General features: G+C 41.4%; 3 protein-coding genes across 4 annotated transcripts; 1 reads left to right on the plus strand and 2 right to left on the minus strand.

Annotated features, from left to right (window-relative positions):
- The first annotated feature begins 1,106 nt into the window (after positions 1–1,106).
- On the plus strand, positions 1,107–20,999 carry fmn1 (formin 1). Its single transcript, XM_076993139.1, has 19 exons — positions 1,107–1,427; positions 2,030–2,078; positions 3,216–6,073; positions 6,500–6,605; positions 10,003–10,064; positions 10,207–11,120; positions 11,968–12,109; positions 12,868–12,955; positions 14,471–14,532; positions 14,864–14,952; positions 15,327–15,456; positions 15,626–15,772; positions 15,971–16,030; positions 16,111–16,231; positions 18,335–18,427; positions 19,359–19,410; positions 19,598–19,747; positions 20,145–20,226; positions 20,626–20,999. Exons 3-19 carry the CDS (start codon positions 3,938–3,940, stop codon positions 20,668–20,670), a joined length of 4,479 nt encoding a protein of 1,492 aa, XP_076849254.1. The 5' UTR covers positions 1,107–1,427; positions 2,030–2,078; positions 3,216–3,937; the 3' UTR covers positions 20,671–20,999.
- A 301-nt stretch (positions 21,000–21,300) lies between these two features.
- On the minus strand, positions 21,301–22,692 carry grem1a (gremlin 1a, DAN family BMP antagonist). Its single transcript, XM_076993140.1, has 2 exons — positions 22,551–22,692; positions 21,301–22,261 (listed from the first exon to the last, which is right to left on the minus strand). Exons 1-2 carry the CDS (start codon positions 22,580–22,582, stop codon positions 21,730–21,732), a joined length of 564 nt encoding a protein of 187 aa, XP_076849255.1. The 5' UTR covers positions 22,583–22,692; the 3' UTR covers positions 21,301–21,729.
- Positions 22,693–23,105: 413 nt separating this feature from the next.
- scg5 (secretogranin V) lies at positions 23,106–25,547 on the minus strand. 2 transcript variants are annotated; one of them, XM_076993136.1, is made up of 6 exons: positions 25,435–25,547; positions 24,775–25,000; positions 24,371–24,520; positions 23,995–24,107; positions 23,537–23,590; positions 23,106–23,388 (listed from the first exon to the last, which is right to left on the minus strand). In XM_076993136.1, exons 2-6 carry the CDS (start codon positions 24,986–24,988, stop codon positions 23,272–23,274), a joined length of 648 nt encoding a protein of 215 aa, XP_076849251.1. In that variant the 5' UTR covers positions 24,989–25,000; positions 25,435–25,547; the 3' UTR covers positions 23,106–23,271. The 2 variants fall into 2 exon arrangements, with proteins under 2 accessions (XP_076849251.1, XP_076849250.1); XM_076993135.1 differs by having other exon boundaries at positions 25,432–25,547.
- Positions 25,548–27,306: the final 1,759 nt, after the last annotated feature.

A 27,306-nucleotide genomic window follows, 5' to 3' on the forward strand; every position in this document is an offset into this window, starting at 1 on the left:
CCGTGAAGGCATGCTTTGGCAAGCCTGGTGCGGAGGAACTCCAGTGGACTCCACTCAATTTAACATCTTTGTGATGAACTAGAACATTAGTACCAATTCACCAGGCCTTCTCAATCAACACTATAACATACGTTATGTGAAAAAGTAAAAAGAATGACTGGGACTCAATTTCAAGCAATCCAGAAAAATGCAAGCAATTGTTTCTCAATATTTCTGCAAATATAACATCACATAAGATATATCAAAGATCAGCATGATTCAGTTCTGGAGAGATTTTTCTCTCTCCTTTATTCAGAACAGTGGAATGAGATGCTCTATTACACATAGTGCTCGAGATCAGCCCCCTCTCCCATATTGCTTCCCTGCAGTGTGGGGTTTGTGTTTGTGTATTGATTTACTGATCGCCTAAGTGCTGTCCGAGGGGTCTGAGGCTCAGGGACACAACTTCATCCGAGTCCCCTCCCTCCACTTGCTTAACACGCTACGGGTTTATTGATCCATGGAGGTTGATAGCGAGCCACCAGGACTGACCCACCCGGACATTCCATTTTGGTTGTCTGGTTTGATTTAGGGGGCTGCCTCATATTTTATAGTGCAGAGATGAGGTTCTGCAAGCCGAGGTTGTCTGGGTTTAACGAGATGTCCCCTTCTCAAAATGCACACATCACGGCCATATAATATATGGGGATGTTACTTAGGGCTGATGAGACTAAGAGTTGCACTACCGCTTAGTATCCATTGAGTGGCGCTCTTGGAATTCCCATTATGGTGTTCAAGTAGAATAAAAAGTTCAGGTTATGTACTGTACATGACAAAATTGCCATAAGATTTGTCTGGAGTTTCTGATTTATTTGTGCAGTATGTGTTATTACACTGTATGTGTTCAAAACGTTCTGGATCAGATTCAGTAGCTATAATAATTTATGCTGCTGAGAATCAGGATTGTCTTATCTAGGGGTGACCTGCAATAGTCGCTGATTCGACTATAGTCGACTATACCCCCTAGTCGACTATGAACGTCTTAGTCGAATGTACCATTCTAACTGCATGGAGGTGCCCAAGGATGCAGCTAAGCATTAGTTGTTACATGAAATGTCTTTGTTTTCGTTATATATAGCCTTTTGTCAAATAAAATCATCCAAATTTCTGTTAATAAATATTTAAAAAATGATGTTTGCGCATTAACAATAGGCATCTTCCTTACTACACATTAATACATCACACCCTGCTGTTGCACAATCCAAACGAGCGGAGCTGAACACGCTACAGAATACGCAGCATCTGCCGAGATTATAATGGCTACTAAAAAACTTCAAAAGTATTTTGAAAAACATAAAGATGAATCAAACAAAGTAAAGTGCAACTTATGTCATCAACGTCTTTCATTTCGCACGACAACAACCAATAGGGCATACCATTTAAAACGGGTAAGGCGAAAAAAATGTTTGTCGTTTCGGTCGTGTCGTCGCGGTGCGTCTCAAGTAGGTCTATAAACATTTTTTGTTGTTGTTTGCTTTTAAACCCCGTTACTTGAACCTTTCCTTGTATTTTTTTTGCTGTTGTGTGGCAATTTTTAAAATATTTTCAGGCAGGCATATTTTATTTAAAATATTTTTGACATTTTGCACGGTGCCTGTCTGACAGTTCGATATGCGAAATGCGCTCTGACGGTTAATGTTCTCTAACGTTTCATAAAAAAGTAAACAAATAAAAGCTGAATAAAGCCAACCTACCGTGTTTATTCATTTATCTAAGTGTTTTAGGTTTTTACTTTGAAGAGGAAAAAAGTCCTGAAGGAGAACGACCGTTTAAGGCGCTCTAAAAATAAATAAATAAAATAAACCCGATTCGACTATTAGTCGACTAAAGGGAAAAGCAGACGAATCAGATTCGACTATGAAAATCCTTAGTTGAATACACCCCTAGTCTTATCAGAAACATTTGGAATGAAAATAAATGTATTTTTAAATGGGTTTCTCAAATTTCAATTAATGTATTTTAATATGACTCATATTATTGGTCTCTACAGGTGAAGACACTTGGGCATTGGATCAGGACAAGAGTATGTCACACAGCAGGTCTGTGGTCCAGTCCTCTACACACCACCAAAACGACTTCAGTCCAGATCAGTCCAGATAAGAATGAGTTAATCACTGAGCCACGTTCCTCAGCTGCAGTTCATTGTGAGAGCTTCTAAATTAAATTATTTGTAACAAAATTGCAGTTGCATGCAGTAGAAAGTATAGGATTGTTCTGTGTCTTTTGTGTATTCATGCCATACCTGTGAAATGTACAGTATTGATCTCCTAAATTACACTTTAGCTCTCTGGTCTGCATCTGAGTAGATGTATTCAATTCTCACATAAGTTGAATATGAATTGGAATGCATATACAAGCTTAAGTTGTAGAGATGAAATGATGTTGTTTTCATTGTAATCAAACTGCATTGCTCATATTTCACATTTCCACTATATTCTGATTGCTGTTAAATGTCTAGTAACCTGACAATTTTGTAAACATGAAGCTGCTATTAAGACATCTATTTTGAACTGCTTCTCAACTGTCACATTTGTCTTAATGAATTTAACAATATTTCATTTTGATTTGTCGAGCTGGCGCCTCATGCCACTATATACACCACTATATTTACACAGTAGATCTATCACTCTCTTCAATGTGCACTCTCACTATTTCTCACTGGACTGAGTTCAAGTCATGTTACTCTAAACATAGCAATATGTTTCCTGGCCTTGTGTATATATATATATATATATATATATATATATATATATATATATATATATATATATATATATATATATATATATATATATATATAATTTTTTTCCGTGAACATTTTTTAGTATTTTCCACAGCAAAAGTCTCTCTACTCTCATTAATATGGGGAATGGCAGAGTAAGAGGGTACAGGCAAATTCACAGTGGACCATCTAGGTTGGGGGGCTTGAGACAGAGAACCTGCTTTGCTGTGTGCTAAGCTAAGGAGATCTACGGCCAGGGTAGTACATGGCCCTGCGAGTACACCTTGTACCAACCCAGAGTGACTCCCGGCTGGTGTCACATGTGTGTGTGTGTGTGTGTGTGTGTGTGTGTGTGTGTGTGTGTGTGTGTGTGTGTGTGTGTGTGTGTGTGTGTGTGTATGTGTGTGTGGGTGCATTTTCGAGTCTGTGTGTATACTTCTGTCTCTTAAGGAAGTCTGCAGAGGGTGTAGTCAATCATTGTGTCACCTGGCAGAGGACAGGAGGTGGGACACTCACTGCAGGAACAGAAGTGTGTACATTAGGGAGTGCACTTTGGGATGTGGTGGTTCTTGACAGGACGTACGGATTAAAAGGAAAAAGGATCTAAGTTACTGTTCCTGCAGATACTATTTGAACCCAAATCTGGAAATACAAGAAGCTCAAGAGAAGACAGGATGAAGTAACAAAAGTCACCTCAGCTGCAGAATGATTTAACTTTAAACTGCCATTATCGTATCTTGGATGCTTTTTCGTGCAATCGACTCCTCCGGGCTGTGACAGACTCAGGAAGAACTGAAGTCCACTTTTGTTTGGTCCAAACAACGTGATTTTCCTGGCCTTGTGTTTCTGGAAACTTCAGTGAAGTCAGGACATTGCAGTGACTTCCAACACACTACAAAAGGGCATGGAACAGTTCGGGTGAACCATTACATTTCAAAAATAAAGTTAACAAGAGAATGCAAAAAAAAATTCATGGCGATTAATGACATTTGACCCAAAAAGTCAAGGTTTTCCAGCTTGAATCAACATACTGAATGGATTAAATCATTTTAATGCTGCAAAAATTGAAAACTTGTGTCGGTGTTTACTAGTAAATCGTTTCCTTGCTTTTTCATAGTGGAATGTTTAAGTATGTATATGAAATAAATCCAAAATACTTTTAATCACAGGAAAAAAATGGAACGTGATGCTGCCACTTCAATTTCTAAAAAACACACTAAGATTTTTACTCATGAAGAAAAAACAGAGCAACAGATTCTAACTGGAAAAACACCTGTTTTTGCATTTTTACGTTCTTTATCTGAGAAAAGCCTTGCATTTCAGAATGCCAGCAATCAAAAAAGAAATTCAAAAACAGAGGATGAATTAACAAAAACAGGTGAATTTAGGGGTTCGGCCAGCACTGACAGCAATTTGGGACAAAGATCACTTCTGGAACAATTGAGTAGTGATGTTAAAACTGAGAGTAGCATTAACACTGACCAAGAGGGAATAAAGATTTGTGAAACAGCATCTCGTACAGAAAAGGAACCGTTGGACCTGCAGGTCAGCACACCTAAAGAAAATTCCTGCCAAGGCTCATCATGGTCTTGCCAAGCAGGTCGAGGTGTAGCAGATGGTCATGCTGACTTGTTGTCCAAAGCACTTAGCCAGGAGTCAACCGATGGCAGTCTGAGTTATGTAGTGCCAGCAGAGAGTGTGGCTCTATCAGATTTCAGTAAAGCAGATATGGTCAAACGAACTGCTCGTTTAAACAGTACAGCAGAATTAGCAGAGAAAGCTGAGGTTACGCTAGATGTTAATGACAAGGATGTGAGCAGTAATAAACACATGTTCAGTGTTGGGGAGAGTCAGGAGAGCCCTCTAAGCAGGAGGATCCTGGAGATGGTTACAAAGCTCACAAATGAAGCAATTTTGTCCATTGTCCAGGAGGAGAGGAAACGTCAAGAAAAAACTAATGCGCTTAAATATGCTGAAATCAAAACACTGCATGACTTGAGTGTTAACAAAACTAAGGACTCATACACGAAGTGTGAACATAAAGTGATCTCTGAAGACATCAATGATCCAGCCTCTGTTGATAGCAGTAAGGAGTTTATCAGAAAGAACGATGTGGTGTGTACCACTGGAAGTCTGGTTATATCTGGTTATAAAGAGCCTGTTCACAACCCATTAGAAGACACTACTTATCCCCAGGAAGAACGGGCACTGCAGATAGCTAATACAAGCTCCATGCCTCCAAGCTCACCAGCATTCTCAAAGACTGTGGTGATCACTCTAACACGTCTTGAGACTTTCAGTGACCACTCAGACGAAGACAAAAATAAAATTCATCCAGAGCTGGTGCAAAGACACACACTGGAGATGTGTGATGAAGGTGATGAAAAATCAGACAAGGATTCCAATTCAATGGAAGGTCATTTGCCAACCATGTCACTGGACTCTGTATCTAAAGAGCTCTCTGCTAGTTTACCGGACATTCCTGCGACTGAAGGAGAAAACAGTACAACTAACCTACCCGCCAACTCCAAAGGCAGCTCTGACCACTTGTTATTAAAATTAGAATTACCACCAGAGAGTCAATTTAACACACAAGAGGAGAGAGACTCGAAAAATGAAACACGAGATGATGCCGAACTAGAAATGAAGGAGAAATACGGAATCAGTGGAGGGGAAAAGGTAGAAGATGAGAAGCATAACTTAACACAAGAGAGAGGAAATGATACTAACAAAGACAAAGCCATAACGAAAGAGGAAGATCTAGAGAATAAAATACAAGGAGACACCAACTCCTCAAGCTCTGCTCCGGGAACAACCCAAAATTCACCTACCACGGAGAGTGCTTCCTACCATGATCCAGCTGGTCCAGAACCAACTGTTCCCGAGCTAAAGAAAGGGAAGTCTATTAAACGTAAACTTTTTGCTAATCAGCGGTCCAAAAAAGTAGTGAAAGGGAGCTTCCTTGAGCAGCTCTCCCAACTCCTGAGCTTTGATGCCAGCAAAATAGACCAGAGAAGAGACGAGCCAACCACAGCGGGGCCTCCGCTGTCTCCTTCCAGCCAGGGTTCAGAGTCAGAGGAGGCCGTCATAGATGAAAATGTAGAGGATCTTGATGTTGTTTCATCAGATGATATGAGCAAATCTCAAAATGCAGAGACAGCCCTAGAAGCCTTCAAGGCTTTCTTTACCCCCAAAACATCTAAGAGGGACACCTCAGATCGTGTTGACTTGAAGACGCTCAACAAAGAGGCCATACGTGCAGTCTTTGATAGAAGCCCAAACAAGTCTGCAGACAATGAAAACACCCCCAAAGTATGCAAGTAACAATATGTTTTGTAATTCATTTGTTTTTTAATAATTGGCAGTTTACAAAATCTTTCCAGGAGAAACAAAGTCAGAGTCTTTTCACAAAGATTGGCAGACCTAGAATGCTTTTAAAACATGGCTATACACTACACACATTAGGAGATGTTAAGAAATTGTATAGGATTTCATGTTCTCATTACCCAGTATTAAGAGCATGAAGGCTTATTTGGGAACTATACAATTCATACAGTTATTTCCACGACTTGGCATATTTTCTAGTATTTTGTGTAAAAAAAAGAATTACACAATCATTTCTAGACCAAAATATATATTCCAACCGGCATTTGTACTGTATTGATAATATGTATCGATTACTTGAAATCTGTTGATATATTCATGTATACATGTGTCATGGTTTGTATTTGCCTACAGTCACCTGAGAATGAGGAAAGAACTCCGGGGCGTCTGCAGGCCATCTGGCCCCCACCCAAGCCCAAAGACGAGGAGGAAAAGATCGGGTTAAAATACACAGAGGCTGGTAAGACCATACACACATGCAGGAAGGCAAAAGCAAATGTTTGCCCTGAGTCAGATGTTTGCCCTCTATCTGATGGTACAGTGCTCTCCAAACAAATGCAAATGTTTCTCCACCCACTATAAGTCTGCGGGATAAAAAAAATTACTTTGTAGTTTGTTAATGATGATTTCTTTTGTACATTTGAGTGAAAAGTGTTTCATGATTTTTTAAATGCAGTCTCTGCTTCTATCAGTGCCTTAATATACAACATGTATTAAGATACTTAAGGTAAACTGAATTATCTATACTCTGTTCTGTTACTCCAAACGTACAATGTTGTTGCTAACATTCTGTGTATGCTCAAGTAGCCTGATGTCCTGTAGACCAATAGGATGTGGAAACTACAGACACACCTTAGCACACAGTAAGATAATAGGCCTATCTCGGATATGCTTATACCACCCATCCATTCACCTATGCAAAGAATGTGACTCACATATCACTCATGATCAGATTTGAACTCAGTCACAGCTATACTGCCATCTTGTGGAAGATAGTAGCATTCCTTTTGAGTAACCGTAGTACATACGCACAAATATATGTCATAATACAGGCATTTAAAATCAAATAATATTCAAAAACAACACAACATTTCACATTCCCATATCTTTAATTAAGTCATGGTTTAAATCAAGGCAATACGTTAAAAAAATTGAACATATAAGTAAATGACACCATTAGAGTCGCATGTTCCAGTCACTTCAAGTTTGGCTTTGCAGATATCACGCAGGGAATATAACAGAATTATGTTGCATTATATGCAATTGATACAGTATGGCCAGTGAAATATAATTTCGCAGAACATTGCTTTGAAGAATACCTATTTAAACTAATTAGACAGGAATTGGTTTCAAAGGAAATTTTGGCCTCAATCAGGAGGCACTGCACTTGACATCAACATGCTAGACTCATTTGTGTTCGTAAGTCTAGCATAACAACAACACTGTGGGAGATTTCTGCAGAGGAAGCCACTGGTCTTCAAAAAGAATCAGTTGCTGCTTCAAGTTATTGATTGCTTCGATGTTCTAAACCACAGTTGGGTTCATCTTATTTGGACAGATGAGACAAACATCTTGGTAGCTACATGCAGTATTTTGTCCCCCATCAAACATATGGGGCTGCTTTATTGCCTGCATGCTTGCAATCACTTATACTTTTCCATTATGCTGGAGTCCTGACTAGCAAAACTTTTAAAGGGCCCATATGCAACATTTTTCTTTTCCTTCCATTCTTGATCTCCACTTATAAAGTTTGTATGACTTTTTGTACCAAAAATGATCGATGCATCAAAAATTATGTCTTAATGATTTTTTTACATCAGCCTTTAGCAATGTATCTTTACTCAATGTGTTTCTGTTACTGCTCCTTTAAGACCAATATGAGAAAGATGAGTTCTGTTCTGATTGGTTGTTTCTGGTGCCTCTGTTTAAAAGCAGTGAGAACTGAACCATGCCTGAGAACTGCAGTATAAGTGGGCGGGGCTAAATGTTTTTTAGGCTGAATAGGCAAATATATGTAAATTGGTTTGAGCTGTTTTTACAGCTTGGATTCTATATATGTAAACCTGAGGGAGGTGCGTTTTAAAACTTCAATAATATTCACCTGTTACTTCAAAATGATTTTAGGAAATCGAGGGAAATTCAGCTCTCCTCACAGAGACCCTTTATGAACAGACCCCTGTTTCCACTGATTTGAGAGTACAGTGATTTCATATCTGGATGTGGCTGTTCCCTAGACCAGAAGCAAATGTATATCGTTTAAACCACATGGTAAAAACGCTCTCCTTTGAATATTTTGATCCATGTCTACTGTGTATGCTGTTGTTCTTCTGCTTTTAGCTGTAAATAGCAGAAAGGCACCTCTCCAAGTACCCGTCGCTGCAGAAGCAAAAGTCCAGGGGGTGGAGCTGGATCTAAATCCAACTCCTCCCACCGTCCATAGTTTCTTTTGGTCGGTCCAGGGGGCGGAGCTGCATCTAATCCAACTCCTCCTACGTGTCGCTTACGTTTTCCGACCAGGAAATATAAATCCAATAAATTCACCCTTAAGACTTTTACCGTTTAAAGATCAAAATGTTCTTCAAATGTTAATTAAATAACACAATACACGTTTTTTAAGTTTACAAGAAAACGTAAAAGTGGACAGGAATAATGATATGTGATTGCCAACATAATAAAGTACAGTACATTTCTTAAATATGTACTATTTCATATTTTTTTATATACTTTTTTAGTTAGGTACACTTCAGGTGTTCAGAATGGATAGTGGTATTTACTGCAACATGTAGTGCACTGCACAACTGAAAGCGTCTGTCCTTTTTTCAAAACCGTGATATGCATCTATAGATGGAAAAATATAAATAGCATTATATTAGTTGTTGTGAAGTTTTTCAGTGAACTGGTTAATGAGGATCATGGCCGTTACATGCACGCACTACTGAATAACAATCCTCCTAGAAGTGTCCATGCGGTACTGAACACCACAACCATTACAAATTATAAGTAACTACAGCAAACACGAATTAATTTAACAGTTTATGTCCAATATGAAGAACACAACATACATAAGCATTTAATACATCTGTATTCTGTTTAGCTAACCGCTCGTCTTCTAACATCAGTTTTTACCATCACTTAGTTTAGACACCTCAATTAGATAAACTTAACAGTGGTTGTTTGTGTAAACACAAATAGATTTTGTATAATCACCAAAAGAAACTAGTTACTAGCATTAGCGAGATGAAAATTGGTTTATTATGAATTTACTTTCACATTCGTGATTGTTCACATATGAATGGCAAGCGAGTAAATAAGAATACAACTCCTCCTACGTAGTGCAATTACTTCAGACCAATGAAAACACGACGGTGGGAGGAGTTGGATCTAAGATTCAGCTCCGCCCCCTGGACCGTCCAAAAGAAACTATGGACGGTGGGAGGAGTTGGATCTAAGATCCAGCTCCACCCACTGGACTTTTGCTTCAGCAGCGACGGGTATCTCGAAGGCAGGTGAAGAGCGTCAAGTGGGGGTACTAGGGCACCACCCACTTGCATCACTTGTTCATTGGTTTTAGAGCAGAAAGATTATTGGACCACAAGGACACTGGTTTTGCCAGCTGAGATCCTTTTTTTGTGTTAGAAAAGTGTAGATTCATTGACGATATTGGCCCCAGTATTATGCCAGTGGAAAGTGCTATGAGAGACAAATATATTCCTCACTGTATGAGGAAACTCTGAAGTAAAATGTCAGGTATTATGGAACTGAAACATCTCAAAGCCTCTCATTTACCATTTTTATCCACCTCTTCCTAAAGTTACGATCAACAATGATCAACTTTATTTGTTTGTTTGTTCAAATAGAGCACCAGGCAGCTCTTCTGCAACTGAAAAGAGAGTGCAAAGAGGAACTGGAAACATTAGAGGCAAGTCACTCCTGACAAAGACTTAAATTATATAAAGATGCAAAGCTGTGCTTTTCAGTCACTTTATAACTGCACACATGCAACCGTTTATCAAGGGATTTACCAAAAAATGTCCCTCTCTCCCTGATTTTATACCGTACAGGCCGACTATAAGCTCCAGCTCTTCCGCTTGAGAGAGGAGAACGGCGAGTATGTGGCTGGACTGCAGGCAGCCCTGGCAGAACTGAAAGAGGAGACCATGCATTCCCATCGTGACCTTTGTGATGTGGCAGTGTCCACCGAAGACACCATCATGGCCCGTTCCGTACGCAATGTGTGCGTCCAGACGGACCGAGACACCTTCATCAGGCCCGAGGCAGGGGCGGTTCTGATTGCAGGCCTGTGCCCTCAGCCTTATGCACCTAAGAAACTGGATCTCACTTCAATTCAGCTCAGTCTTTCTGGAAAGCAAGAGCCAGCTTCCAAGCAAGGGCAACACCCTCCTCCACCTCCTCCTCCATCATTGCCTGGTCCTTGTGATGGTGTTTTTTCAAACCCTGATCAGCCATTGGATGGGCAGGCACTGTTGAAACAAGGCAATGGCCCGTCATCGGCCCCTACAGTCGAACATGGTCTTCCTCCTCCACCACCGCCCCCTACAGGTGGATGTGGTCTTCCTCCTCCACCACCGCCCCCTACAGTCGAACATGGTCTTCCTCCCCCACCACCGCCCCCTACAGTCGAACATGGTCTTCCTCCTCCACCACCGCCCCCTACAGGCGGATGTGGTCTTCCTCCTCCACCACCGCCCCCTACAGGCGGATGTGGTCTTCCTCCTCCACCACCGCCCCCTACAGGCGAATGTGGTCTTCCTCCTCCACCACCGCCCCCTACAGGCGGATGTGGTCTTCCTCCTCCACCACCGCCCCCTACAGGCGAATGTGGTCTTCCTCCTCCTGCTCCAGCAGGGTTGTCCATCTCTGGGGCTGAGGAGTGGCCACTCCGCAAGCCCAGAGTAGAGCCTGTTTGTCCAATGAAGCCACTCTACTGGACCCGGATACAGATCCAACACAACAGGTGCTACCCAAAACAACGCTGTCATTCACAACACTCACAGAGCAGTTAGAAAGACAAAATCTTCACAGTGCACTTACAATGATGCTATTGAGAGTTAATGTCTCTTAGATCCTGTTGGGCCACAATGATTTAACCACACAAATAAAAAAATGTCCAGGGCTTCTAACATTTAAATATTTCCATTACATAACTGATCACTCACCTCGTGAAAATGTAGATTTGCGAGTGAAAACGTGAAGCAGCCGGCCTGCTCTGGCCTCGAGGGATTATTAATTCTAACCACAGCAGACTGAGGGCTGCCTGAGGGGCCTGCTGTAGGCTGAGCGGGGCCCTGCAGGGCCTGTGGTGGCGGTTTGGGGTTTCTGTTGGATTCTGTACACCAGACATCTCTCTGTTGTTGCTCTATTCGACTCCTCGTGAAACCCTTCGGGCCCTCAGTGCGCATCCAGCAGGCCAAAGCTGTATCCAGCCAAGCCTAGCCCTGTTGCCTTCTGCTGGATCGCTAATTGTTTTCATGGGAGTAAGGGTTTAGCAAACCCGGAGGCCTCACATTGAGCCCCACTGATTTTATGTGTTTTTGGGCATCGTTACACAGAAACGGCAACACGGTATGTTTCCTTTTAGTTTCTGCATTTACTTGTATTAGTTGGTCTTTCCATAAGATGCCCGTCGTGTCTGTTTGAAGTGTGAAAATTGAATCTTTTTAGCTTCGTGGCAATGGGTGGGGGAAAAAAAGCTTCCCTATCCAGTATTATGTCAAATCCAAGAAGGGAAGGCGGCTGCTTGTCACCGAGGCTGAGTGGTGTCGGGATGTGTGTGTTCTTCTCTCCTCTGCATCGTCTGCTAGGAACGACACGCTGTGGACCTCACTAAAGGAGCCAGCGATAATAAACACAGACGAGTTTGCCGAGCTGTTCGCTAAAATGGCCACACACACCAGGAAGAAGCCCCTCTCTGAGGCCTACGAGAAAAAGGTCAAACCTAAGAAGGTATTGAATCTTTCTTATAATAACAATAACAATAGTGATTGTAATTACAACACTGGCAATTGAACACTCCTTCAATTTACCACTTTGATATTTCAGCATTCTGTATAATCAGTTACAGAGTCATTGATTGTAGACACTGATCAAGCAGTACCTGTTTGAATATTTCTTGACTACTTTGAAGACACATTGCTGTAACCACTGTTTCAGATGATTTTGAACAGCCTTTTCACTATGTTTTTTTGGCTAGACACATTAGCATCAGTTTTGCTGACTACTCTCTTGTTGGTGAATGTCTGATTTTAATAGTTAAATTACAACCTCCAGTTCAGCTCAGGCAGGGCAAACAAGTGAAATGAGGGCCATTTTTAGGACTAATAACATGATACCCTAAATGCTTCTGCTGTTGTTCTTGAAATTGACATATGTAATTATAAGAGTAAAGGGAACTGGATGAAAACTCTCAGATTCTCTCCAACATATTTAAGACAGCTTATGAAACATAGTCATATTACTGTTACACTTGGCCAAATATTGAATTTTCCACAGTTCTGTTGTTAGTCGCTGAATCCCCCTCCCCCATTCCCCTCCCCCTCTCCGTGCCCCCCCCCCCCTCCCAACCTTCTTACCAAACTCATGGAATTTTATTCTTTTTCAAGTAAATAAAGTACTTTTGACAAATGAACTGTGTTCGTGGTGCTCCTATACCATGTCAGTCTCACAGCCCTTGTTGTTGTTTTGAAACCTTTCCACCTTTTCAGATCATTAAGTTGCTGGATGGAAAACGCTCGCAGGCGGTGGGCATCCTGATCTCCAGCCTCCATCTGGACATGAAGGACATACAACAAGGTAGAGGGCCTCCCACACGGCCCAACTCACCAGGCAGATGCTCCGCTGGAATACACCGTGCTGTTATGCTGTGCACAAGAATGTCTCTGTGGAGAACGTGAGATATCTAAGATAGAGATTTGTCGTTGCACTGACGGTCGACGGAAAGGCGGCGTTACACGTTGATTTCAGACAGCTATGTGCCTTCCCATAGGAAACGTATCAGTGTGTTTTTGATGGCCTTTCATTCTGTTCAGATGATCTTGCATTGCTGGCCAAGGCTTTGTCTGGATTTTCCTTGTATTAGCTCCTAAATTAGCCCCAGAAGTCTGATTCCTCAGCTAAACGCAGCATTTTCCCTGAAATAAAGACCTCTCATTTGTGCAAAGTGATTATTTATGCTAAGACATGAGTTCTTTCTTTAATAATATATAGCATCTTTAATTGTTTTGAAATGTTTTTCATCACATCAGTATAATTATTATAACATTTATAACATTTTTACTTTTTTTTTACCCCTTTCAGTTCCCTCTCCTTACACTAACAGTTAGTACTGATTAGTACTGGTGTAGAGGAACAGGGATACCTGTGTTGTGTGGGCTGCCCATACATTTTCAGCCCATTAACTTTATTGTGTTTTTTTGGGGTTTTTTGCTGAATATCTCACAGCACTCAATGGAAAGGCTGTAGCCAGATGTTTTTTTAATCTTCAATTTATTACGTTGTTACTTTTAAATTTACATCATTAAAAGTTCACAGTTAAAGTTAAAAGAAAATATGTAACTTACTGAGAAATAAATAAGTGGCCACAATACAAGGAACCTGGGCAGCTAAACGCATGAAATCACACAAGTGCTAACTGCCAAAAACAGAACTGCCCTCTCCAGTGGTGGTTAGACATGGCAGATGTCCACACCTTCTGGACAAAGCTGCCATGTCCATGAGGCTCCAGATCTGATTGGCTCTTCAGGTTCTTTGCCCTTAAAAACTCTGCATTTGGAAAAAAAAAGGGAAAAAAAGCAACAGTAGATCACCAGAGCTCTCATCCATCGACATGGTCATGTGTTTCCTGGCCTGTCCTACAAAAGCTGGAACGCTCCTCATTCTGAAAGCCAGAGAAACCTTGGTGTGCCTCTAAACCCCCACACTGACATTCATCCGTTTTAGTCCAGTAAAGGCCAATGCCAAACATGGGAACGTTCTCATGAATCATGAATTCCGAAACAAGATTCACAAAACTCTACTGTCCGTAGAATTCCTCTCGCCCGAATGCCTTTTTCATCTTTCATCTCTCTTTTCCTTCCATGACTTTTTTTTCCTCTTCTGTCTATTGCTACATCCTATTTCACACTCACTTCAAACATTTCAGATGAGACTGCCCCCTAGCTGTGATTGCATGTGCTAACAGCCAAAGATTTACACACTGTAAAGATTAAATGTACACACTGTAAAGTTCCAGCAGGGGATTCTGTTCAGTCTTCTGCTGTGCAAGGATTGCCATTAAAACCATTCAACCTGACACTTCTATCCACTCAGCTGTTTTAATGCTGGACAACTCTGTGGTCGACGTGGATGCTATCGAAGCCCTGTATGAAAATGTGAGCATTTGCTTGTGCTATTTCCTTTTTTAGTACTTTATGTATCTGTATGTATGTGTGTATTACTGAGGTGTCAACAGACCATTACATTGAGCTAAGCTACTGAAGACACCGGGTCCATTAGTTAATCCCAGCTCTTCCAGCAGTGAGTGTGGCTATAAGTCAGTAGCTATAGTGCTAGCCTATATTGTCAGAAAACTACTAGCCTAGTGTATTATTGTCTTTAAAATGTTAAAACCAACAGTCTCCTCCAAAAATAAACAACACATGTATATGTACAGTATATTCATTGTTATTCATTGTATGTTTCATGCTTATCTCTGCCCTTCAGAGAGCACAGCCTGAAGAACTGGAGAGAATAAGGAAGCACTATGAAACCTCAGATGAAGAGCACGTCCGTCTGCTGGACAAACCTGAGCAGTGAGATATTGACCAGATCAGTGCTATAGTGTCTTTTCCCATAAAACACAAACACCAGGTCAAAGGATGTGAAACAAAAGTGAACATTCAAGTACAATTTTATAACGTATAACAAATCTAATATCTTTAGGCACTGGGACAAGTGAAACAACAACATTGCTTGTTTTACATTAGCCATCAAGTTTTCAGTGGTTACCAGTGGTTTTCAGTAGCTTTGTGTTAACATCTGTGGTGTTTATTTAAGTTCAGAGTTGGGCATAAGTGAACAGTGCAAGAGTCAATTCTGCACTCTAGTCTGTAGATTTCCGAGTGTATTACCCATCACAAATGAGCCAGTGGGCTAATTCCCCTGGTCTAATCCCCTGTTTTGCCAGGTTCCTGTATGAGCTCTCACAGATTCCTGAATTCCCACTGAGAGCACGCTGCATCATTCTCCAGTCAACATTCCCTGACGTCATTGCATCCATTCAGCGCAAGACAGAGACGGTCATTCGCGTGTGCCAGGTACAAAAGTGCTTTCAAACAGTTAACATACGTTTGTTAATTATAAAAGACGCCTAAGACATTTTCAATAATGCACACCTATTGTACATCCTCCTGTATGAAACCCACATGCACATACATTGGGATCAGCAGCGATGGCTGATGACTATCTTTCATTGACCTGTGACAGGACCTGTTGGAGAAGGATGCTGTGAAGGAGCTCCTGGGGGTGGTGCTGGCCTTGGGGAACTACATGAACGGGGGAAGCAGGACCCGGGGCCAGGCGGACGGCTTCAGCCTGGAGATTCTCCCCAAACTCAAAGATGTGAAGAGCAGGGTAAGCTTCTCCAGGGGTATGACCTCCCTGGACGCACTGATCAGCACGTTCTAATACACACCAGTCCTTCCGAGTGCAGTTGTCTCAATCCAAGCTTCAAGCCAGTATAAACCCATAAGTGTAAACTCTGAAATAAGCATTTGCATTTTTAAGCTCATCGGATATTTTTTTTTTTTTTTTTTCTAAAATTCTCCACAGGACAATCGCATATGTTTGTTGGATTACGTGGTGACTTACTATGTACGCAACATTGATCAGGTATGTGACTGCCCTCATGACACATTTGTTTACATGACCAACCTTTCATTGTTCAAATGTAACCTCTCAACTGTTGTCAGAACGCCGGGACTGAAGGGGGTGTCTTCCCATTGCCTGAGCCACAAGACGTCTTTCTGGCTGCCCAAGTGAGATTTGAGGACCTCTTTAAAGAGCTCCGAAAGCTAGGGAAGGACCTAGCAGGTGAGAGCCATAATGTTACCAACAAAGCCAAGCATCCAGTGTTACAATTCCCACCATTCTGTGGTATCACCCTAAGGTCCATCAGGCACTCTACCAAAGATGTTTAGGCAAGACTTCTTGTATGCCTGTAATCAATCAGTTTCCTCCATCCTGTTATTGTGTGGCTTTTCAGTTGTGTTTTGGGGTTTGAATCCTCTGATGGCTGACTATAACTCTGTCAGTGTCTCACAGTGGACCACTTACCCCAGACTGAGTTACCACCGCCTGGCTTTACTTTAATCGGGGTCGGATTGAAAGGCATCTTATTGCAACAAGTTTGGTTTTCTGCCACCGCCCACAGCCATTACAGAACCATGTTAGGACTGCAGCGTAAACTTTGATGTTTCCTCAAATGCCAGGAACTGTATTTCATACTTTTCTTTCTACTTTTCCTCTCCGTTTCTTAGCGTTTGCCGTACATTTTACAAACACAAAGGCTTTGCGAAATGGATCCGTAGGACGTCGTCCATCATTGTCACAGCAAGAGCTTGCTATCTCGCCGTGTGTCTGTGCGCGTCTGTGTGTGTGTGTGTGTTTGTGTGCGCGCATCTGTGATCGCGCGCACATGTCAGACGAAGCGGAGTCTGTGTGATTTTGCCATGGCGCCTTTTAGATATGTCTTAACCCTGCCCATCAGATGCCTCCGCTCTTGTAGGATTCCAGGGCTTTTGTTGCACACGTTGCTGGAGTAGAACTGCAGGCGAGCAGCACGAACCGCTCTTATGTAATCTGAGGGACGAGCGTCTTATCGGCCACGGACGGCGCTCTGTATCTGCGCGCATGCACCGGGGGTCTCCTGTTACACTGTATCTGCTCCAGTTCAGTGTGGCCCCGCAGATGTGTGTCAGAGATTCTTTTCTTTGCCTCTCAACAAGCCATCCTTATCGGGCGACTGAGAGACTGCCAAATCGGGCCCATCGCGCACTCCCCTTTGTGCCACTGTTTGAACCTCCCTTATGCCTGCCATGATCCGTGTCCTTTTTTCCTTTTGTTCTGGTTTGTTTTTTGGGGTTTTTTTTTTTTTTGTTGTTATATTTTTTGTTTGTTTTTCTTTCTTGTCATTTTGTTGTTTTTTTTTTACTTTGCTTTATGCAACTGTTAGTTTGTTTTCTCTGAGCACATAGTTTACGCTCACTGTGGGCATGCTCTAGGTGACCACGTTTGTCTCGTGTATTGCTGTGGCACGGGCATATTGCTGTGCCGACATATTCAAATGAGTCACTCTGGGAATGTCCCCGTTATCCTGTGTGCAGCAAATTTTCAAAAGGCCCAAGAGATGAAATTCCTTGTGTATACAGCTCTTTCATGTGTCAGCGGCCAGACTAACTGTGACACAGAACCAGAGATGACATCTGAACATAGCTCTGGCGGGTTAAACCACAGTTTTGGAGTCTCTCCTCACTCAAACAAGCATTTTACATGCGCTGTTTATGTGGTGAAAGAGGACCAGTTTTTAAGAAGACACACCAGAAGGCCTGTACAAAGGTCTGTGTGTGTGTGTGTGTGTGTGTGTGTGTGTGTGTGTGTGTGTGTGTGTGTGTGTGTGTGTGCGTGCGCGGAGGGGTTCAGCATAGCCAGTCGCCTCCACAGTTTACACAAATGCTGAATGAAAACAGTGGCGTGTGTAATCTTATCAGTGGGAGATGTGGATGGAGTGTATCCAGCAGACTCCCATCCCCATCTATTATGACTGCAGCGGGAGACTGGCCCCCTCTGATCCTTGGATTGGACAGAGGGCTGACGGGGAACAAATGGAGAGGCCTGGTGCCACCGGGCAGAGTGGCGGCTATCTGTGGCCGCCATCAGAGGTGCCTCTAAACAGCCTTTATCCAAGGAGAAAGGCGGGCGATAACCTCTGACTCCACCACAGGTGGAGGCCCTGCCACTTTGCCAAGGCCTAGCAAACCTGAGAAGATCAAACTAGGAAAGCTCATATGCAAACTCGTACTGGAGTCATGAAATCATTGCTAATGTAAAAATGGCGTATCTGAAGATATGAAGACATGGTGATACAGGTATTGATTTCTTATGCTCTTTTTGGGGGGGATTTGATGTTCCTTACAGTTTGTGAGAAGGATGTCGAAACTGTGTGCTCCAAGTCATCTGAAGAATACATTCACCCCTTCAAGACGAAAATGGAGGCTTTCATCTCCAGCGGTGAGCTGCACATCAGAATGCAAGGCACATCTTAATGTCACAACAGATGAGGAGAAAGTACTCCAGGGCCTGTCTGGTCATTTAGTTCTCTGGATTTAATAGGTCCTATCTTGGTCGTCTCATTTTGAATGCGTGAAACCATTTTAGGTGTGAAGCCTGCTGTGTTTTAATGACTCCCGTGACTACAGGGTGGTTGGTGGAAGGAGGTGCAGACCTGTGTCTTGGTGTAATATGGACTTGGTTTGTTTTGTCAAGCGAGTCCACGCATGAGCACATTTTCATTCAAAGCAAGTTCACGAGACTCACACAGCAAAGGAAACTACAGTAATTAACTCCTGTTTTTATGTACTACATCATTTTTTTACTATTTTTTGTAACACACTGTGTTACAGGATGACCTAACTAAATACATTTCTCACTGACATGCTTATTCCATCATGTCTCCGAATTACTCTACTGTCTCTACCACAGAGTAAAGATGTGCTCATTCTGTTGCCATGGAGAATATCTGTGATTGGCCCTTTCGGGGACCTGATAAGTGTCTGTGGTCTTCCTTACCTGAAGAAGATAGCTGGCGGTCAGGTTCAGAAGGCAGACAGAGAGATAGGGATCAGAGAGGCTTTGGCAATACAGGGACGTTTGAATGAAACAAGACTGCATTTTTCATCAGCACTGTTCTTAAGAGTTCTTTAATAAGTGGAATGCACCAAAGACATCCAGCAATACCTGATATGACTGAGCAAGCATAATGATTAGACATTGCGTTGTCAGTTGAAGTGTGTGACATCAATAGAATAAAGGCTTGTCAGCAGGATGTCAGGGCTTTCAAGCCAAGATTAATTCTTCATTTCTAAAGAGGCTTAAAATGTGCCTGCTTTGACTGCCTTACAGGCAAAATCTTCTCAGCATGAAAACATTTTTCATTTTTCAGCTCAAAATCAACAAATAGCAACTGAACGCCATCTAATATTGGCACAGAAAAGGTATGGCATTCTTTTTCTTCTCCTGTGATGTTGACCTTGCAAAAGCAAGCTAGCAATGTGTCAAGAAGGATTTGATCCATGTGAACATTTGCGAAATAAACCACAGTTCTAATAAAAGGTAAAGCCCATAATGCGAGACGCGCCCGTTCCCTTTGGTCCATGCCGACTCTCTGACTCTTATTCACAGCTTCCATGACCTGGTGAAATACTTTGGGCTCAAGCCCCGGTCTGGGGAGAAGGACGTCCTTCCCGGCTATGCTTTAATGCTCTGGTTTGAGTTCTGCAATGACTTCAAGACCCGATGGAAGAGGGAGAACAAGGCCATTTCAAAAGAGAGGTGAACAAGGAATGCTTTTCCATGGTTAAGGCCACTGTTCCTGTAGTTAAACAAGGGGCACTGCACTCTGGTCCTGAAGATCCAAAACTCCATACAGTTTAGTTTCAGATCTTGCATCTAAAATTCAGAATTTACAGAGACCTTTGATTAACTAGATCAGGTATGTTATATTGGGGTTAAAATTTAACTCAGTTAAATATAGATATCAAAGACCATAGTTAGCACCACTGTCTTAAAATCTACCTTGATTCCAATTCCGATCTTTTAAATTCCTGTTCACAACCTTCCCAGCAGTTTCAACATTAAAGTTCAAGATTAACTTGATTTTTAGTGTCATAACCAGAGTCTAAGCTGTGACAGCACTATAATGTGGAATCTAATCTCTCGTCATACCCAGACTGAAGGAAGCCGAGCTGTCAGTACACAACATCACAGCAGAGAAGAAAGTGGAGACCAGGAGAATCCATGCAAATGGCCTAGTAAGTGTCACATTAGCCCCATTAAGATCAGGTTGCAAGTAAATGATGCGCATAAAAGCATGAACAACAATAAAAAAACATACACCCTAACAATTGAGTGTTGTCAGTTGCAATCAGAGACTACATTGTCATTATTAGAGGATTCAAGGTCCCTCCCCTTTTTTATAAGCAATTACATGTGTGAAGGTATTTTCATTGCTACATGGCATAGACAAGTGCTAATCATTATCTTCATAGCACTCTGTTACGAGGTGCTGAAGCCTTGTCTGATGTATATCCCTTTACCCTCCCAAATTAATGAAAAAAATAATAGAAGTAACATTGATTATCATATTGCAAGATGTCAAATAGTGAAATGAACACGTAACAGCAACAGTGGCTGTTTTCTTCCTGTTACAGAAGGAAAGGCTGCTTCTGAAGCAAGCGAGTATAGCCACCACCTGAGACCCAGTCAGCAGGGCACACTGCTGCAAGGTGCCCATCGTGGACGAAAACACGACCTGTGGCTGTTTTGATCCAGGCATTTTCCTAAGTATAACTCTGGATGTGTTTGGCCCATGTGCTTAAATGTTTGTCAGCAGGAAAGTTTGAGATCAGATCCTGAAGCACTGCAGCAGAGTTTAGTGTTGGTCTACATTCATCCTACAAGGTTTGAAAAAGCATAAACAGATCCAGGATCTCCTGTTTACTCTGTGTATGGACCCTTTCACCATCTCAGATGATTAGATTGAAAGACCTATAAATTACTAACATATGCAGACAACTTTTGAGCAATCAATAACTTTATTTTTTTAAGTTCAACAGTATATTGTATTTCTGTTTGTATGTACACTTAAAACATCGAAATGGACTCCATTGAATAAAGTGTTATATTCCTGTGACATTGGACATACAGTAAACATATGTGAATGTCCCCTGTTTTGATCTCGCTGTAACAGTCAAATCAGTTTCCATTTCATTTGAAAGACTGGGGAACAATGATACATATTGATACATGTTTTCATAGAAATGAGAGAATAAAGTTCTGATTTTTTTCTGTTCTTTCTTTAACTGCTCAAAAACAAAATAAGAGGAAATAAATATCTATATATTGAAGGTGAGAATGCTTCTTGATTTATCATAGTTACTTAAATACATTATGTACAGAAGTTTTCATGCAAAATTAGTTGTCACATAAAGATAATTTGCATAATCCCCAAATTTGTCCACATAGTGGAGATTGACGAGGTTTTTCTCTGATAGTTACAACGACATACATTTACAATGAATGAAAATAAGGGGTAGAAGAAATTACACGCAATATCTGGGGAACAAATTATGGTAGGAAAGGTTATTAAAAGCTAACAGTGCAAGCATCACAGGCATTGGAAAAAAGAGCGCATGAATGTTGAACTCCTACGCATCCAGTATAGCCTTGCGAAAGATACTATCCATGGATTTTACGCCAGCAGTGGTATATTACAATTAGCCGTTTGAGAACGCAAAAGAGGGACCGAACTGATATTAATCCAGATCTATTGAAGTGCACCGGCACTGTTTCACACGCCGGATGCGTTTCCTCCTTATTCGTGGAGTCTGTCCCGGGCATATTAGAGCATATGTGACAAAGGTAAATGTTTTTGGTTTGCAGAATGAGCAGGACTGGAAGGCGCTATCTTCTGGATAGACGTGTCGGGGGATGTAAAATGAATTACACTGTCCATAACAGAAGCTGTTGATGATGGTGCGGCTGATGCAGCCCTCCTCGTGCAGCGTCTGTTTCAGCGGCTGCGTTTTGCACCAGTCACGTTTCAGATAGTTGCGCTCCGTCACGTGTAAAGCCTCCTGGCTGGACTCCAGAACCTCGTCCGCAGGCGGGGACTGCCCTGTCCAGGACCCACTCTGCGGTGTCTGCGGTGACTGTTCGGACTCGTTTGGGCTGTATTTATTGTGATGGGGAATGGCGCCTTGAAATCCCCCGTTAACCCAGCTCATCACTGGACTGCAGAGTAGCCACACAACCACGAGCGTAGCGAATAATGCATCTTTCGCCATCCTTTCGAAAAGAAATAATATTCACTATTAAAAAGTGAACGTTCGGCAGGAAACAGCAAATAATTCGATAGGTGCGTATAAATATGTCTTAAAATGTCGACATTTTTTCGATGACTCACTGTGCATGTAAAACTTTTATACTGATTGTATTTTGGGGGTTTTCGAGAAGATATCCGTCTACTTTGAGATAAGTGAGCAGGCTGAAAATTATATTTAAAAACTTTGACATTGAACTTCAAAAACCCTCTCAATTCCGCATCATTTTAAATAAACTTTACAAGTTTGCTTACCTTGTAAAACACCAGCTTGTCACTTTTTGCATAAAGTGCAGTAAAAAGTGCGTAGATTGTATGTAAAAGTCTTTACGAATGAAAGTAAAAGGAAAAGCAATTACAAATCCAGAGCTCGGCGTCAAGACAGAAAGTTGTGGCACATGCGCGCGACATTTAAGTGAAGGGGTAGGATGCGCGAGGAAGACCACGCCTCCTGCGACCTGGACAGCCTGACTGCTCACCATCGGGGGTTTTAGGTCATTTCAATGTGGTCATTTCGTGACTGAATTTTCTAAAACACAGTGACTGAAAGCATATGTTTTCATGAAAACAGGAACCAACAAAATGAACCGTTCAAAAGGTGTGTCTGTAAAAACATTCAGAGTAGCTAAGATGTAACTTTGAGACTAAACATAACAATCCCATAACAAAGAAAACTACTTGCACATCTCTATTAAACTCCTTACACACACACACACACACACACACACACACACACACACACACACACACACACACACACACACACACACACACACAGCTATATATAGTTAAAAACACACTTCAAAAATGTGTGCATGAACATGTTTATTTTACTTTCTTTTGAACACAAAAACCGTGTCAAGGAAAAATACATGTTAAGGGATCACCATCTTCGTCTGCATCATATGATCTGGATTCACTGTTTCACTAAGAAGTTCCACAGGTCTATTACACACACGTCAGTACAGTGTAAAGTTCAGGGCTTGACGCTGCTCGCGGGGGTTTCCGTTCCATCCTCCTCTGGGAAATGGGGTGCAGATTTCTTGGCCACTACATTGTCCAGTCTCTGTCCCATTAAATATGGGTTGGTACTCTGGAATTAAAACCACACAAGAAAAAAACAAAAAAACAAAATAGTCAAGAGTGGCCATAAAATGGATTTTCGTAACATGGCACAAGCACACACCCTCTTGTAGGTCTTCATGTAGCTGCGGTGAAGTCCCACCGACACTCTCACTTACCCTTCTTCTTCTCTTTGGTCCACCCTTCAGTTTCTCATACAGCAGTTCTTTATTCTGCAAGCACATTAAAAGAGAAAAGGAATCATTACTCTTCATTTTATACTCACTATATACTGAGAAAGGTATCCTTAACAAAGAACTATAATAATAATAATAAATAATAATAGTAGTAGTAGTAGTAGTAGTAGTAGTAGTAATGTTATATAGCAATAACAGAAGCAACAGCATGTATTAATTAATAATGTGATACTCAGGACATGTTTATAGCTGTTGCTTTTTCAGTATTCAGATATAAAATAGCTAAGAAAATAAACTAGCCTATTAATATAATAAATATTAATATTATAAATATGGCTTATTTAACTTGATGTATTTAACTGTTGTATGCAGACCCAGATCCAAACCTTCTGTCTACCAGAAAGGAGTTGGAATTGATCTTATCCAAACTGTAAACTCACCCACTTGGCCATGGAAGGGTAGTCATGCTCTGGGTCAAAGAGATGCTGGTGTTTCTGAAACTCTCGACTAAACTCTGCTGTGTCCGGTGAATTCTCCAAGCACCCATCAGCGGCTAAAGAACACAGTGTAATCCATGTTAGTCCAAGAAGAGCTAGAAGACCAACATTCTGTGGATGTACAGAATTAACCATGGCACTCATTCTAAATTAACTCTGACATAGCCTACCTTATCTTCAAAAAGCAAATGAGTAAGAAAACTAAAAATGTATCGTCATGCAAATTAAATCAGTTTACTTATGATAAACTCATTTATAAAAACAAAAGTGAGCTCTAATAAAACAAGCACATTTGTATGTAGACTAGACCAATGTGTACCCGTTTTTCCTAGGGGGCATGGGTTGGGAGGGTCTGGGTAGCTGTGGTCATCGCTGAAGTCTTTTGGCACATTGTCTCCAGTCAATTCTGCGACAATGTTGGGGATGTTTCCATATGGTCCGAGATGCTGCAGCCCCTCGTGAGCACCACCTAGTGGACACAAACATGCAGGACATGCAACTAGACCAAAAAATACAGGTCCCCGTGTCCCCATGATATAGACCTATTATTACATATATTGAATCGATCTTAATGCATGGTTATATAAAAGGCAAATTAAAAGACATCTACAAAGCAGTTGTAAGCTGATTCTTGTTCAAATTTATCTGTATGAATTTTGAACCATAATATCAAGTTCTTTAAAATTATGTTCAGGTTGGGATGCAACACAAGGTGCTCCTTACCCTGGATACTGAGAGGGCCCACTATATTGGTGGCCTGGTGAGCCGGGTACTCCACCCTGGGGCGGGCGATGCCCAGCTGCTCCATAACACCGTGTAAAAGGCGCTGGATGTCCGCTTGGTCCGCGGTGCGAGGACTGCGGCCATAAACCACTGCAGTCATACTCACCAGGAGGCTGAAAGCAACCGAGTGTGACATCTTGCCAGCCGAACCCATCACTGACACTCACTGCACCAACAGTCAAAAGCAAACATATCGACTTCAAGCATGAATTGTAGTGTATTAACAATGTTAATATAATAACCATGTTTCTAATGGCAGATTAACCTGGCCTACTTCGGTCCACATAAGCACACACGACAGCAATACGACTACAGTTGTTTTATTTTCGAAAACGTGAAACGTTCAAATGATTTAATGCAAATTCTACCATGATGCAGACAGATAAAACGAGATCAAGTGAATCGCAGCAGTAAAAGACAAATGCGATTTCTCCGACATTTCCAGCTACGTCGTTACAATAAAGACCGCACGCCGAGGTCGTCCTGCTTATGAAGGGAGAAAACGTGCGTCCGTATCTAATTTGAACACAGAAATGTCGACGTTTGGGTATTTTTTACATTTATAAACCGATAGAGCAAGTCGAAAAACAAGCTTACCACCTGATTCGATGAGGTGATGGAGATCAGAGAGGATGTTCACGGTTCATTTACGCTGTCGACAGCCTGCGTGTTCTTTACCTCCTCCAACTGTTATTGGTTCCTGCACCACGCACATGATGAACCGTGTTGTTTTATTCCGATACCCAGCTATCTAAATACAGGTTAAATACGTTTTATTCAATATATATCTTAAAAAGTGCGTACAGTATTTATACATATTAACAGGAGTTGACATTAAAATATAAAATTATCATTATCCTCTATGCTACACACAAAATAAAAAATAAAAAAGTTTGAAAACATTAATAGCATTACAATGACATATGTAGTCTTAATATAAGTGAGACTTAAAACAAGTGTGGCATCTTTTCAGCAAGCACAAATATTAGATACTATTAGTTTCAAAATTTGACTAAACACCACGTCTACTTCTACCTTAACCTTACTCTTGTGTTAGCTCTCTTGTTACCCTAAAAACAAATTATTTATCATCCATTTTGTTTCTTACCTGTTGGTTACCTTGTTGGGCTTCCTGATCCATGAAAGTATTGGTTTTAATGTTTGTTGATTTAATGTTTTGTTGTTCTTTTGTGAAAAAGGCAAAGACAGAAACACCTAACTGAAGATCAAATGGTTGGAGGAAGAGCTGGGCTGTTAGTTAACAACTGTGGGCTGTTAGTGTGTTTATGATTTCTAATCTAGTATTCTACTTGGGTCGAGACTGACCCTAACAACAGTAAAGGTCATAATTTTAACAAGAGCATCTTATAATTTAGTTAAACAATGTTTTTAAAATTTAGTTTAAATAGAAGTTCCTGACAAAGTCAGAAAAGTCTTGATGCAATAAGCAAATTTATGTAGTACTTTTTTGCATCACAAGTTGGTCACAAGTTACAACCCTAACACTAGTTGAAGGTTACACTTCATATTCAGAAGTTCAATATCATGACACTAAAACCGTTCGTTCCCTTTTGACTTTCCATTTATCCTTTCATTATCTGTCACTTTTTCATGGAAGACTTCATCCACTTCACATATTGGCAAACAGGAGTAATGTCACATTTTAAATGAAAACCACTACTCTCATTTTTGGAAGCCTCGAGGTGGTTGTTGCATCCAGAGAGGGAGTTCCACAGACACCGTGTCCCATAAGACTGTATCAGACTGTAGTTGTTACTTCACATGTCGCTGGGAAAGTGACATTGTCCCACTAGAGGACAACAGCTGGAGGTCTGAGCAGGGACAGCTCACCAGCAACCCCTGCTGCCTGCGTGCACACAAATTTATCTTTGTGAAGTCAACCTCATCAGCTTGAATCTGTAGGCCTTCGCAGCTGTCAGAGTCATTTTTAAACACTTCTGACGGGTTTGGCGAATCAGTAAGAAAATTCAGTTTTCAGGGCAATGTGCCCAGCTGTATTGAACAGGAAGAGGAGATTCTTTTACTCCATCCATGGGCATCACCTGCTGCTGTGCATCTCCACGCCTGCGGTGGTGCTGGTGTTCTTTATAAAAGGGCCTGCACTGTTTTCTGAAGATGCAATGTCATGGTCTGGAGTACCAGGACTGGGGAAGGTGTGTCCTTTTCCTGAGTATGAAGATGCTGGTCTTCTGGACCGTCTCTGGCTGGGGTGTGGAAAAGTGTCTTGGCAGGAGACAACATGAAGGCTCAGTTGACCATCTCTGAGAGAGATGAACAGAGATTAAGCACAATTCAATTGGCACTTAATTTTAATATAAAGGGGAAACCATTTGGCTTCAGTATAAAACACCTGTTGTTGGTTAAATGGACGATGACTCTTGACACGTCTACTTTGCTCACCTGTGACGTGTTCGTTGTCTGCTTGCTTCACTTCTCTCATCTATTATTGAT

Source organism: Brachyhypopomus gauderio, unplaced genomic scaffold (assembly GCF_052324685.1).
Source record: "Brachyhypopomus gauderio isolate BG-103 unplaced genomic scaffold, BGAUD_0.2 sc104, whole genome shotgun sequence".
Taxonomy (NCBI): domain Eukaryota; kingdom Metazoa; phylum Chordata; class Actinopteri; order Gymnotiformes; family Hypopomidae; genus Brachyhypopomus; species Brachyhypopomus gauderio.

What these genes read in the sequence shown, in the direction of transcription:
- fmn1 (XM_076993139.1), top strand. Translation starts at nt 3,938, where the DNA reads ATGGAACGTGATGCTGCCACTTCAATTTCTAAAAAACACACTAAGATT. An exon ending in ACAATGAAAACACCCCCAAA is followed by an intron (nt 6,074 to 6,499) that starts GTATGCAAGTAA and finishes ATTTGCCTACAG; the next exon opens with TCACCTGAGAATGAGGAAAG. An exon ending in CGGTCATTCGCGTGTGCCAG is followed by an intron (nt 15,457 to 15,625) that starts GTACAAAAGTGC and finishes GACCTGTGACAG; the next exon opens with GACCTGTTGGAGAAGGATGC.
- grem1a (XM_076993140.1), bottom strand. Translation starts at nt 22,582, where the DNA reads ATGCAAAAAGTGACAAGCTGGTGTTTTACAAG. An exon ending in ACAAGCTGGTGTTTTACAAG is followed by an intron (nt 22,262 to 22,550) that starts GTAAGCAAACTT and finishes TCTTTTCGAAAG; the next exon opens with GATGGCGAAAGATGCATTAT.
- scg5 (XM_076993136.1), bottom strand. Translation starts at nt 24,988, where the DNA reads ATGGGTTCGGCTGGCAAGATGTCACACTCGGTTGCTTTCAGCCTCCTG. An exon ending in ATGCCCCCTAGGAAAAACGG is followed by an intron (nt 24,108 to 24,370) that starts GTACACATTGGT and finishes TGTGTTCTTTAG; the next exon opens with CCGCTGATGGGTGCTTGGAG. An exon ending in GACCAAAGAGAAGAAGAAGG is followed by an intron (nt 23,389 to 23,536) that starts GTAAGTGAGAGT and finishes TTTTAATTCCAG; the next exon opens with AGTACCAACCCATATTTAAT.